Raw genomic sequence first — 15,148 nt, 5'->3', positions numbered from 1 at the left:
ACATTAATACTCGATGTTTCTCCATTTCTGTTTCCTTAAATGAGATGATACTTGATACGTGGCTCCTGCATAAGCATGTCCATAAGATATTGAAGCCTGGCATCGATAGTGCCACCTTGTGGCTATTAATGAAATATCATTATGTCACTTTAATTTTGAGTGGTATCTTCAGACATGAACTTGGGCTGTCGAGTGGCAGCAATAGTGGCAGATACAGCAAATACACATCTTCAGAAAATGCAGATTCTAATTCTTCGTGTTGTCTTTTTTTTCATCTTGTTACATCATTAAGACCCCTCAGATCATCTGGAACAGGTTTACTCAGTGTTCCCAGGATCAGAACCAAACAAGGTGAAGCAGCCTTTAGTTTCTCTGCTCCCCACCTGTGGAACAAACTTCCAGAACACCTGAGGTCAGCTGAAACTGTCAGCTCATTTAAATCAGGGCTTAAAACATTACTGTTTACTGCAGCCTACCAGTGAAGTGGATACGTTACATATTTTTAGGATAATCTGTAGCTATTGTTTTTATATTTGTCTGCTTTTGTGTTTGCTCTTTAAATGCATGTTCTGTAAAGAATAAAAATGATCAAAGGAGCAGAAAATACAGATCTTTGTGCTCAAATGTAGGTGGGTAAAAAGTAAAAGTTTTAAGCAAAATGAATACTAGATATCTGAGAAAACCACTTAACTACAGTAACAAAGTATTTGTATTAGTTACTTCCCACCTCTGCAGATGATTATACAATAATAAAAAACATATTACATATTATTTTCCTTTTCTGACAATCTGTAAATCTGACACACTGCATCTTTACATGAAAAGCAGTCCAGAGTCTATTATCAGTTTATTATCAGTCACAGCAGTATGATGAGAGCAGGTCCACTGTGGGACACACAGGAGGAAAGACATCAGGGATGTTATCTCTGACACAACCTGAAAATGTGAGAACAGCGGAGGAGATCAGATCATGTTCCTCTGTGAGCTCCAGTCTGCTGCTAGATCATTTTGTGTGTCACACATGTCACTCTGAGCTGACTTCCTGATCACTGCTGTCTATTCAGATGCAGATGTGCTGATATCATGTTCCCATCCTCACTCTGCATGAGAGTATAAAGTCTTTTTAAAGTGTGATGCCTCTCAGATCCTCCATCACACATCGAAACACTGTGAAACAACTGTGATTTTAAAGACATCCTGCTGTCATTGAAAATCTCATCATAGTGTCATTTTTCATACTCTGAGAGCAGGATGGGACCAGATGAGACAGGATGGGAGACAGAACCTGTCCTCATTTAATGACTGAACTGGAGAAACCACATCACTGACTGAGGAAGGTTGTTCTTAAGTGAAGAGAACCTAAACATTGGGTTTGTAGGCCCAAAGCAGTCGGGAGTATCTAGACGAAGGTCTGGTCTGGACATGGTCAGCTCTGGTCCCACACAGGCTGCAGCTACACCTGCTGCAACCATGACAGTGATTGAACCATAATGTGACACATGCACATTCAGGAATACACACAGACACACACAAGTGATTTTGTCACTTTAAAAGTTCAAAGTTCTCAAACTGGCTGCAAGAAGGTGCAATATTTCTGAAAATGTACATTCTCATTATACTTAACAAATAAATACAAACAGCAGCTTCTATACATTTTCATATATACTATATTAGTTAGCTGTGTGTTGGACACAAACTCAGCAACTCTGCTGTCACTTTCAATTGGTCATTGACACATTCTGATGAAAATGAAAAAAAAAAATATATATATTGTTGGTTTTGTCTGTTTTCATCAAACACCACAGAGCACATGGTGAAAGCTGATGCTTTGTCATCTTATAACTATCATAAATGTCACTTGATAACTTCCTGTTCTGCTCTGTTGCTGTGTTTGCTAATAGAGAGATATGTTGAACCAGGGGCCGGTTCCACAAAGACAGTCTCTGACTGTAGTTTAGATATAACAGGTAGTCACACTTGAAAAAAAAGAAAAGTGGACGCAACTAAGTGCTTAGCTCCTTTTACCCTGTCAGAAAATCTTTGGTCTTTTGGAGGAATTCAACAGTTACAGGGACATTTCACTTGATATGGAAAAAAGTGTCAGTGACAGTAAACAGAGTTAATCGCACTGTGTAGAGGAGCACCAAAGGTGTCTTCCTCTTTTTTTTGTTGTTGTGTGTTGCTGATCTGTTGGCAGCTCTGACTGTTACCACGGTAACATGGTAATTAACACTAAACATTCCTTACAGTTGTGACGTGAGGGTTTGATGCATGCTGGTTGGATTACTCTTAAGAAGAAACAGCAGAAATACAACCTAACTTTTATTTACAGTTCTACACACTTCAGCAGCTTCACAATAACACTTCCTGGTTATGACTCACATGTAACTGAACTAACCAATCAGAAGGTAGAACAACTTGGATTGAGGTAAATGTGTGTGGCAGCTTCAGCAAATTTAACTGTTTTTAAAGACAGTGCTCTGAACATAAAATTGTTAACATGATCTGTCCATTCATTATCTTTAGCAAATTAACTGAAATTTAAAATGTCACTTCTGAGTCTTGAATCATGTATAATTAAAAAAAAATTGACAGGACTTAGAAATACAGTTGGTATGAGGCTCTTCAGCTGCTGTAGGTACATTAAAAGGACACTAGGTGGCAGCATGTAACCACTTCTTATATCAGCTCTGGAAACGAGTTTGTTTCTCTACCTTCTCTTGCTCTTTCTCTGTCATAATGCTGACATGGTATCTCATTTTTATTTTTAGTATTTTAAATTTGTCAGTTTTGCATCTGCTTTACTCTTCTTCCTCCATAGTGTGAATTAGGGCTGGGCAACATGGCTTATAAACAATAACTTGATATATTTAGGCTATTCTGTAATATATGATATACATGTTTTCTCTAAAATAATGTAAAGTAGTTTCTCAGATAATGCAGACACATGATGATCTTACAGAAAATGATGCTTTGCTGTAAGTTAAACTAGCCAACAGTATATGAAGCAGTTCAGGCTGCGTGATGATAAAGATTTTTGATCAATAATCATCAGTAATATGGATTTAATGACAAAGTGCATAAAGGCAAATAATAGAAAATGGCATCACTTTACTGTAATACAACCTTTAAAAGTCTCATATCAAGATATCAATATCATCCTGACCAGGTTGGGAGGGTTACTTCAAAAATGTATTCTGATACAGTTACTAATTACCTGCTAATGTTATCCAAGTATCACAATATTAAAGTAATGAAACTTGATCACTTTCAGTTACATTTGGATTGCCTCAATATAAAATATGATGAAATTGTTTAGCCTTATATAGTGTTTATAGGGCTGCAACTAATGATTATATTCATCATTGATTAGTGGGTCAATTTTTTTCTCTATTTTCATCATCATTATTATTATTATTATTATTATTATTATTATTATTATTATTATATTAATTAGTTGTTTGGTCCATTAAAAGCCAGAAAATGGTGAAAAATGACATCCTCAAATATCTTGTTTTGTTCACAACTAAAAAAATATTCAGTTTATATTCAGAGAAGAATAAAGAAAATACTCACATTTAAGAAGCTGAAATCAGGGAATTTGGACATTTTTTTCATTAAAAAATGACAAGTTTTATAACAACATTCTGGAACAAAACACACCTCATCGTTTCCTTACCCTTTGACTCTGTTTCCACATCCCTCCCTCCCCTGACCACCTCTTTTTTTTTTTCCTATGCTTGAATATAGGAACCATAGAGGCTCCAAATACCAGGAGACTACAAGAGACTGTACCCCCACCCAGAGTCTCAACCTCGCCCGGGTCCAAATGGTCCTCCAGCCACCAGCCGACTCCACCATACCAATCCATCCATCCAACACCTTAAACCCTACATCCCCTCCCCATTTCCTCCCATCCCGTACATCCCTCTCCCTTCATCCCGCACCCCCCCTTCAGACCTCCACTTCATCAACCAAGCTCTCCTCCATCCTTAATAACCAATAAACTGTTCAAAAGCATATCTATGTTGGCGTGGTCTTTGTTAGTGAATCAATGATCAAAATAGATGGAGATTAATTTAATAGTCAATCAATAATAGATTTATGGTTGCAGCTCTAAGTGTTTCATGTTTGTTAGTTTGTCCAGCTGTTTCACTACAGACCATGATAATGAATTAGCAGCTGTGTGTGTACTGTGCATGGTAGGATATACTGTAGTTCTTTATTTTAAAACTGTAATCCTACTAGTAATCACAATTTTTTACCAAATGTATCTAAAATCTGATTACATCTTCTTTATCAGTTTCTTTATCAGTCCTGAGGAGAATTAGCTTCATCATTTTGTCTTGTATAAAAGTAGGAATGACTGTAACATATTTACAATTGTAATCTATCATTAGTAAAAATTAACGATCAATCAATCAATTAATCATTATTATTAAAAAAAAATAAAATTTTGCTTATACCAAAAGCATTTTCACCCTCAATAAATCTGAACTAATAATCATATAAGGTGGAAGTTAAGTTTTGATCGTGAAAGTTTAATCTCGTCCTTGCGAACAGCATGAGTGATAAAATATTTCAACTCAGGCTCACTTACTTGATTTTTCAGACCTTTCAACGGCAACAAATGGTTTTCAACAGCGAATGGCACTAACTCAACTGTGAAAACCTTAGTCACATCAGAGCTGCAACGATTAGCTGTTTAATCGATCAAAATAAATATTGTTTTCATGATTGATAAATTGTTTCAGCTATTTTACAAGCGAACATTTGCTGGTTCCAGCTTCTTAAATGTGAGGATTTTCTGTTTTTCTTTGTCATTTATGACAGTAAAGGAAGCCTTGTTGGGTTTTGGATTGTTGGTTGGATATTTTTAATTACGCTCTGAGTTCATGTAAGGTTCCAGCTTGTTTTAAAATCCTCCATAATTGTCCCAGTGCCTAAGACAAATGTGAGCTGTTTAAATGATTATAGACCTGTAGCTTTGACTTCTGTTATTATGAAAGTGTTTGAAAAACTAGTTATCTTTCCAGGGTGTCACTTGATTTGTTTCAATTTGCGTACAGGGAGAGTAGATCTGTAGAAGATGTAGCATCCCTTTGCAGTCACTCCATCCTGCAGCACCTTGAAGCCACTGCTACTTATGCTCGTGTCCTTTTTATTGATTTTAGTTCTGCTTTATTCCAGCTAGGCTGCATGACAAACTCCTAAAGATTGGTGTTAGTTGCCCGTCTGAACTCACCTTTGACTTTTTGACCAACAGATCTCATTTTCAGTCACCACCCATTAGTGTTGGTGCTCCCCTAGGTTGTGTTTTGTCCCCTCTTCTTTATTCATTCGTTCATTCTTTATTCTTTAATCATTTATTCATTTGTGGATGTGACGGGTCTGATCTCTTGTACTGATGAATCTACATACAGAGCAGAAGTTTCCTCACTAGAGGAGTGGTGTGTCCTTAACAATTTCACCTCAAACATCTCCAAAACCAAGAAGATGATTGTGGACTTCCACAAAAACAAAGATTGTGAGCTTCAGACCTTGGTTATCAATGATGAGTACAGATCATATTACAGAAATATACAGAAAGCTCATCAGAGATACTTCTTTCTGCAGCAGCTCAGGAGGTTTAATGTATCAGAGGCTGGGATGCCTGACTTTTACAGAGGTGTGATAGAGTGCACTTACATTCTCTGTCACATTGTGGTGTGGTAACTGCTCAGCTCATGATAGGACGGAGCCTAACAAGGTGGTGAAAATAGCATCAAAAATCACTGGCCAAGATTTGACAAGCATGCTTATACTGGGTCTGAAAATGGTTAGAGAGCCCTCTTACCCTGCCAATACACTCTTTGTTCCACCTCCTTCAGGAAAAAGCTTACACAGTATTCAGAGCAGTACCACTTGATTCTGTAACAGCATATATCCTGAGGCAGTGAGGACCCTGAACTCCTCACCTTCAGGTCTGTTCATCAACTCTACTTAACTGTGTCCCCGAGTGGGTTTTTACTGAATGGACAGAATGCATCTGCTTTTATTTATTCTTATTGATTATTTTAAAGGTGAATATTTATCTTATCTTGACATGTAATTTTTTTTGGACATTTTCCATTTTCCAATTTGTTTGGTTTGGTTTTGTTGATATGTCTTTGTATGGTTGTTTGAAGACACACCAAGACTAATCCCAATTAATACTTCATTAAGATGGTAATAAATTATTAAATCTTGAGAAAAGAAGACATTTGAAAATGTCAGTCTATGTATTAAACACATATACTTTAACATGGTCATAAAAATAATCACTTTTTTCATATCTTTGTTTGATAGGAAGATTGATTAAATTTTACTTAATCATTATAATTCCTAACAACCAATTAATCAATCATCGATTAATTGTTATCATCTCTACTCTAATGTCAAGATTAGTAAGAGGACCACAGTTTATTCAGTAGATGCAATGTTTAAAAGTTTAAAAGTCACAACTACTTTTAACTTTAAATATTGATGACTGTATATTTTGCATTTGAGGTCATTGCTGTTGTTGCGATCTTGATAAAACTGTAATTTGCAGTGTGGGAGAATATCTGAAAATTGAACCTTTTTGACTGGATTCATGAGTTAAAAACCTCTGACACAGCTGATGGTGCGCCGTGGTGAGGATGAACAGAAGCTCGCGGTGGACAGAAGCAGCAGGATGTCTTTATTTCTGTTGCTATAGCTTAACCAAGTCAGCATTCATGATACACAGAGACATACTGGGCAGCTACAGAAGCCTCGAACACATACAGTACTAGTGAGTGGAACAGACAACGATGAGGCAGAGGACTGAAACAAAGTCAAACAAACAGAAACAGACAAGAAAGAAGATTTATGGCACTCAGTTTTAGTGGATACTCAGAATAATATTGCTTTGAAAACACAACCTCTATCCGTCATCATTGTTGTTTTATCACTTTATATTTTCACTGTATTTAAATATCAAATATATTCCTTTACTGATGTATTTACGTTATTGCTAACATCAAACGTACCTAACATTAGAGATATATCATAATAGTTTTGTTCAAAAGTACAAATTTTACAGAAAATAACAGTCCGAGTTTGGGAGGATATACTGGGGACGGGGTCGACTTCAGGACATGCATAAAGGATCTGATAGGAGGGAAGGAGGGGAGGTGGGGCTTAAGCGGGGGTCTCCCATTGGATGAGAGGAGCTGGAGGAGCTGTCACTCACACAGCCAGTCACACATGCATTCCTCACATCAGGTACAATCCCTTTATTCAGACTGAGTTCTTTTTTTTTTTTTTTTTAAAGCTACGCTACAAACTAATCCAGTCCACAAATAGAGCTTCACATGCCAACAGAGACAGCCAGCAGCCAATCACAGCGCTCAGTCACCTCCCTTCCGCCAGTCAAATCACAATGGTTGACAGTCTGGTACAGTGGTTACACCACACACACACACACACATACTCAGACACACACATGCTGATATTAAGGGCGGTAGGTACAGACAGACCGATGATACACACTGAGGAGTGAGAAGGCAGCCACAGTCCAAAGTCTGTTCAGCAAATTCAACTCTTCAAAGAATTTCTCTCCCGTCCTGAAAGATTACTTATCTTTGAAGCACTAGATGATCATATGAGGGCACAAGGATTATAAATTAATTATGATGAAATACTTTTTTAGTGCATACAACATGGATTTTGCTCTCATAAGAGAATACATTGGTATTAATAATAACCACGATTTATTTGTTTAAATGAAATATCTATATTATGATAATAATACTCTAATACTGTGTAATGTAAATAATGTAATTGCACTTTTTGTACATTACCACAGTTGTGGTTACAAACTATCTCTCCACCTCCCTACACTCATATTTTGAGTGTAATTCATTTGCCAAAAAAGGGACAAAATGCAGACAGTTAAATATGAACTTGAGTGATAGCATTCTTTTTTCAGATTTTTGATAAATACCATGATAATATCCTATAATATCCTAAAGTTTTGCACAGTTGTTATAACACAAGATGCATCTTATACCTTAGGAAATACACCTTTTAGCTGTGGTTAAAAACTTACGTGTAAACCATGTATCGAACTTGCAGTATGTAACTATCCAGTGCACATAAGATAAGAACATAAGATTTCATCCTTCAGGACTTTCAGGGTTCTGCACTTATCAAAATCAACTTCAAGTATCAGTAAAGTAACAGGCTGCTGAGGCCGCCTGAGGGCCACGAATGAATGAAGGGTTCATTTGAATATTTTGTTAAACTTTTGGCACAAATTAGGTGTTTTTTTCCTGCATTTTTTCTACAGTTTTCTATTTGCTACTGCAACCGAATGCTGTTGAATCACAGTTTCAAACAGCAAAATAAAAATAAATAAGCTGACACAGAGCAAAGGCGGAACCTTTTTGCTCTGTGCTCCAATAACAGCTGACCAAGCCTAGTCAACTTTCTCCTTTCCCGATTCCTGTATGCCATTTTTCTTTTTCCTAGGATGGTGAAGGAATGACTTGTAGTAGCTGCATTTGTTTGTATTGGTTAGGGTTAGGCATGAGGAATGAAACTGGGTGGGGTAAGGGTCAGAGAATCAGGGTAAGCCAATCAGAGTAGGCTGGGTCATTCCTTTGCCATCCTGGGAAAAGATCATGTCTAAAAGAGGAACTCTTGATTTGCAAAAACACTTGACTGTTTTGTCATATCACAATGCTGTGGTTAAAATCTGCTTCGGGACAAAAACAGAGATCATAGCTTGGGTTAAAATGATCGCTCTCTTTCATATGTCTGGAGTTCCCTTCTCGACACGACCATAGTAAAAAACCAAAAAACCCCAAAAACTTAGATACACTCTGTGCTTGGCTCGTCTATGTTGAGAAGAAAACGACATTTCGACAATGGTTAAAAGATGTTGCTAGGGGACCTTATTGACATGTAGATTAGATAGCTAGTTAGCAGGTATAGGTAGGGGCAGTCTGATCCTGGATGGGGCCCTGGGAAATCCTGGTCTGACCCTGAAACCTGACTCTGAGCAGGATCTTACAGTCAGTATTATGAAACCAGCTGGTAGTCTGTCATTTGAAGTTTCCAACTTTTGATGACATTTGAATAATTTGTTACATCTCAGTGTCACATGTGTAAACTGAAACATACACAGTGGACTACAGTTATGTAATGATGTATTTCTCCGACTGTCTTTTCATCTCTCCATCACATCTCCACCTCTCCTTCTGCCCCTTCTCTCTCCTCCCTGTCCCTTTCTCCTTGCCTCATCATTACCTTTCTTCCTCCATCCATCCATCCATCCATCCATCCATCCATCCATCCATGGTGTCCTGTGGGCTGGCAGGCCCGGGGCTGAGCCAGCGCTCTGTCACATTACCCCGCTGCTGAGTGAATTACTCTGCCTCCATTAGACTAACGAGAAAGCAGGAGGATGGAGAGAGATGGGGGAGGGGGCAGGGACAGAGGAGAGCACGAAGGGGAGGAGTGATGCAGCTGAGAGACGAATGAGGAAGGGAAGAGATGACGAAGAGGAGAAAAGTTAGATGAGGTGGAAGAGAAATGACTGAAGACAGGACAGAGGAGCAGGAAAAAGGAGGTCTGACACGAGAGCGAGAGGAGGGAGTGAAGGATGAAAGCGAGAGAGTAGGAATGACAGGAGGGTGGGTGGAGGTTGATTAGAGATGGAGATGAAGATGACAGGCAGAGTGGAGAAGAAGATTAAAGGAGAGGAGGACAGAGAGGCAGAAAGCAGGACGAGGGGCTGGACGCCATGGAGAGAAAAGAACAGACGCAGGAGAGGAGAAGAGGACGGACGAGATGGAAAAAGAAAAGAAAAAAGAAAAAAAAACAAAAACAAACAAATGAAGCAGAGAAGAGTGGAATGAACAGAGAGGGAGGTGTGTCACAGAAATGATAATGAAAATACATCGCAGCTGTGCATGACACTGAGTGGACCTCACATACACACACACACACACACACACAGAATACAGTGCAGTTGTTCAATCCAAGATTTTAAGGGATTAAAGGTCATGTTTTATTGTGAAAGATGGTGTCTTAATGCTGTTTACTGTAGCAGAGCTCGGGATATTAAATAATCATTAAAATTCTGTTGCTGAAATACTGAATTTTTCTTCTATTTCTTTGTTTGTTTGTTGGTCTCAAAGCTAAAAACACTGAGTCTAAAAATACTGCATTCAGCAAATAAAATCCACACTAATTGTTGACATTTCAAGTGAAGAATTCAAGTTCTTTCCTGGTTGCTGCATCACCCAAATTCCCAGTAAAAAAAAGCTACAACTGACATGACCTCAGTGACCTCAGTGTGAGCTACAGCCCTGCTTCCTCACATCCCACCACTGAAAGACGCACATAGACATGAACACACACAGACATTACACTGTATTTAAAGGATTACCTCGATTATGTCGATGTTGTGTGTTGTACTAGAGAAGCCAAGTGAAGGATGACAAGAGTGTAGCAACTGATTCACTCTCACTGCAATGGAATCTGTCAAATGTAATACAAATATATACTAAACCTTGAATTATTTATTTACTGATGATGCAACAAAAGAAATAGTATGGTATTTACTATTTTATAGTATAGTAGCACAAAGGTGGATATCCTATATATCCTCCTGTATCGATCCTATATAGTAGCATTAAAGTGAGACCATGTAACTTCTGATAGAAAATAATCATCCTCTTACAAATGAGAAGTTTATAAGCAGTAAATCAGACCAGGGTCAGGAGATTGCTACAGTTTAGTATCGTGATATTGGCTTAGTTTCATTCTCCTATTTAAAGTTTCTGACACTAGAATATTAAAATGAGTTGCCACTAGATGGTGCTGAGTTTTGGTGAGGTCAGCAGAGGTTACACTCTGTAGATTTTTATGACAGTGATGGTCAGATAATCAGACTTCACTGTGGAAAAAAAAAAGACTGGAGTGAGATGAACGGACTGAAAACTTTGATTTGATAAAATAATTCACAGTTGAAAAAACTGTAATAATCGCAATATATGTTGTGACAATACTCAGATGATGCAAAATGTTTAAAATCAAAATCAAAATATCGTATTGTGACTGAAGTATCATTGGACCTGATCATTTCATTCAACACACTCAGCTGTTATAGTAGTCATGGCTGTCCTGCCCCTTGCTTATGGTAGTTAGTGACAGCAGATTTCAAATCAGTTGCATTATTGATTAGTCAGTTGAGTGAAAATTAATCAATTACTAAATTAAGTAAACTTTCAAGCTAAAATGCCAAAACATGATAGTTCAACATCATCAAATGTTTTCTGCTTAGTAAACTGAATATTTGGGGGTTTTGGACATCTGCTGATGTCACCCTGTATTGTTTTCTGATTCATTAGTGAATCAAAAACATCTAAAAATAGGCATTATCAGTTTACTGATTTATAAAACTTCTCAGTTGTACTACTGCTCTCCAGGATTTTTACAATCTTTTTAAACTCATTCAGTCACTTTGTCTTTGCACTTGTCATGCATTTGCAGGGGGATTTGATCACATTTTTTTTTACAGTAGATATTTTCACCTCTAACTGTCAAGCTGATTTAAAGTGAACATTTGAAATGTGGCACCAATCAGTTGGGCTGAATGTCATGCACCATCTACAGGCTCAAACTCACAAACCTACATGTCACACCAAACTAGCATAAAGTGGGCTTCCTGATACAGAGGAGCCTTTTCACACAAAAATACTTGGATATAACCCAGCTTATGGCTGTAACACAGGAGAAATACACAAGCAGAACATGTCAGGTAATGGGAATAGTGGTCATAATAGTAGAAATGAACAAGAACAAGACTAAAAGGCTTCGACAGAAATAAACAGTGTTGTTGAGTCCAAAAAACAAAACCCTGATATGTTGGAAAGAAGGAATTGTCAGAAAACAGCAGATGAGATCAACACAAAGACGAATGAGTCAATATTAAACCAGCAGTGCTAGTGGTGCAGTGTTACGGGCCTGTCCAGATTACACTTAAACAGGGGGCTCTCAAGCCACACACACACACACACACACTCACACACACATGCGCGCACATGCACTCGAGGTAATGACACATCTTTGACATTTCTAATATTCCTCCATACTGATGACGACTTCCCTCCATAGCCCTCATTTTCCACAGAGACACACACAAATTGAGAAAAACAACACATAAATAAATAGTATAAATAATATAAATAAAGATCAACAGTGCCAGTGTTTGTGTGTAGTGACAGAGAAAACATAAAAAAAGTTTGAAGATTGAAGTTAGACTTCATCAGGGGGCTATGGAGGGAAATGGCCACAGCTTCTTCTCTCTGCCTCCCCCCTTCCCATCATTCTCTCATCTCTCTGCTGAGGCTCTCAGAGGTCGGTGCAGCGCTCCTGCTTGCTGTAGTGGTCGAACTGGCTCTTCCAGTGCATCATGTAGGAGGACCAGCGGTGGAACTCCACCTTCCACTGACGCTCTGCCTCGTCTATGTTGTCTGAGAGAAGGGACACAGACACACAGTGGAAAGACAGGTCAACAGTTGAGCTTTGTGCCATTTGTCCTGTTGCTGATGTCATGATCCCAGGATGTCTGAGGGAAGACACCAGGGAGGAGAGAGATGAACATTGAGTGATTTCCCTCTTCCCTGTCATATTTTACTTTTATTTTATCCTACTTCTGAGCATTGAGCAGGAGGTGGCTCTTAGCTCTTTCCTTACTTTCCATTTATTTTGTCTTTTTGGACTTTTGTCCGCTTTACACATTGTGAATCATGAGCACTTCACTGGGCTGCACAATTAATCACAGCTGCAATAAAATTGCAATATGGCCAAGTACAATATCCAAATCACAGGACCAAATTGCAAAGTTTTTGAAAAAGTAAATTATAATAAGGTAGTTTAGAGCTGCAGAGGTGAGCTGATCTAAAAATCTTGTTCTCCGAATGAAAGAAAAACATGTTTGCTTGGTTCAGACCTCAATACATATCACATCATCATGATTTTAATCATTTGTCTTTCAGTGAACATGAAAGTTTTAATGCAAAATTGATAATTTCCACTACTCGTGTTGCAAATCATGCATCTCTAGCATTTTATCAACTTCAACTTTCAACTATATTTGTCCCCAAAGGGCAATTGGTTTTGCAGCAAGACAGACAAAAACACACACCAGAACTTACAGACGGTATGGCGGGGGGGCACTGAATGTTATGGCTTGGGAGAATATGGAGTGGCAGGTTGATATTACAACCCCAATACACATTTACCTATACAGTTCAACAACCGTGGTAATAGGAAAAATAACATCAGACAATACATGAAATAACCAAAATCAGTACAATAGGCAGAACCATGAAAGACACTATCAACACCGATATCACCATCATCATAATCACCGGCACACCAAAAACCCTAGATGACCATTATCATCCTCATTATCAACAGTAGTCACATTAGTCACAACAGGATTCCAGCGCTGCTATCTACCTCCTGGACCTGAGTTTAGGAGGGAAATGGCAGCGGGAATGAATGATCTCCTAAATCTGTTGCTCTTTACAGCAGGAAATCTAAACCAAGACCCAGAGGGAAGAATCTGGAACTCAGAGTGAAGGGGGTGGGGACCAACTGCTAATATTGTTTTGGCCTTCCTCAACACCTGTCTATTGTACAGGTCAGTAAGGCTGCTTAGCGGGACACCCAGAATTTTACTACTAACCAAGCATGTTTGCACCAGAAGTGTTATAAATTTTATGACTTTAGACTCGACACAATCAAAAAGGACTTGCAACCGGACTTGGACTCTAACACCAGTGACTCGTGACTTCACTTGGACTTTTGACCTGAAAATGCTTTGGCACCCTCCCCTAAATACAAACATGAAAATGTCTGTTATTTTTAAAAAGTGTGAATCCAAAAATCCACTCACTCACTGTCCTTTCCTGAATCACCTTAAGTTAACATTATTCATTCTCAGCAAGTCAACACTTAACTCGTCATGGTTTTCTGCTGTCTGATTGGTTCATACAAAGTGGATCTGGTGAATTCACACAACACAGTGATAGAGAGGCAACAACTTCTAACCTCACTCAACATTTGAAGTTACCCAAAGGACAGTAAATCAAGGCTCTGTTGTTAAAATGGCATTACATTTGGTGACGAGCACATTATGACTTGTTAAGGACTCAAAAGTCAAGGTTTATGACTAGCGATTTGCCTGTCTTGATTTGGGACTGAGTTCAACTCCAGCTGTAATCCTGGATGTGTAATTCTGAAGGAATTCAAAAGTGAGTCATCCACCTCCAACACAATCCAGGACCTTATATATGCCAGTGTGGGAAGTGCACCGCTCCTCTTCCCTCCCCCCCTTTGAGAATTAGGCCACAACCTGAGGCCACATACAAACAGTTGATGAGATAACTGATGGCAACCACAAAGTCTGTACACTGAGGGTAACCCTCCAGGAGTGTTTCCATGACACGCACTGGAAACTGTTCCAGGAGGACTGCGGGGGTGACATTGAGGGTCTCTCTCACTGCATAACAGGACAACAACACCTGCTGTGAGGAAACACTGTACCTTCCAAAAAGGCTTGCTGCTTTCCAAACAATAAACCATGGATTAATAAGGAGATTAAAGGCCTTCACGGCAACGGATCTTAAGGAACTCCAATGGGATATCCAAAAGGAGTTCAAGAGGAAACTGAGAGAGGCCAAAAACACCAGCAAGGAGAAAACTGAGGCCAAGATGAGACAAAACAGTCCAAAAACATGGCCACCTCCCCCTCTCGCAAATTCAGATGACAGCCCCTAACTCACACTCCAGCTGTCCCCGACCCAACATTTCCATGATTCCCCCACCCACATCAATGATATGTCAGCTCACTGCACCCCACAGCGTTGCCCTGCCCTGACCTGCCCTTACCCCCAGCCCTCCAGCCCCTAGACAACATTAACCTCAGATTACTTAACGCAACAGATATCCAGGACCTCATCAATCTTTCCTTGACTTTGAGGAAGGTGCACACTTATGTCACATGTCGCTGTTGAGAGGCTGGTTTTGCATCAACCAAACCTATCTACCAATCAAACTTCAGAGTGGAGGATGCCTGCATCTTCCT

The 15,148-nt window shown here is 38.9% G+C and overlaps 1 protein-coding gene across 1 annotated transcript in view; it reads right to left on the bottom strand.

Moving 5' to 3' along the window:
- Positions 1-10,972: 10,972 nt before the first annotated feature.
- Positions 10,973-15,148, bottom strand: part of ache (acetylcholinesterase (Yt blood group)) — a 51,027-nt gene continuing 46,851 nt past the window's right edge. Inside the window, exon 9 of the mRNA XM_084711859.1 lies at positions 10,973-12,527. Within this exon, the coding sequence (XP_084567985.1) occupies positions 12,406-12,527 (122 nt within the window). The 3' untranslated portion in view covers positions 10,973-12,405. The remainder of the gene's footprint in view (positions 12,528-15,148) is intronic.

Source organism: Lutjanus erythropterus, chromosome 23, assembly GCF_056507025.1.
Source record: "Lutjanus erythropterus isolate fLutEry1 chromosome 23, fLutEry1.hap2, whole genome shotgun sequence".
NCBI classification, from domain to species: Eukaryota; Metazoa; Chordata; class Actinopteri; order Lutjaniformes; family Lutjanidae; genus Lutjanus; species Lutjanus erythropterus.
The sequence above is the reverse complement of the archived record's forward strand: the minus strand, read 5'-3'. Positions and strand labels throughout refer to the sequence as shown.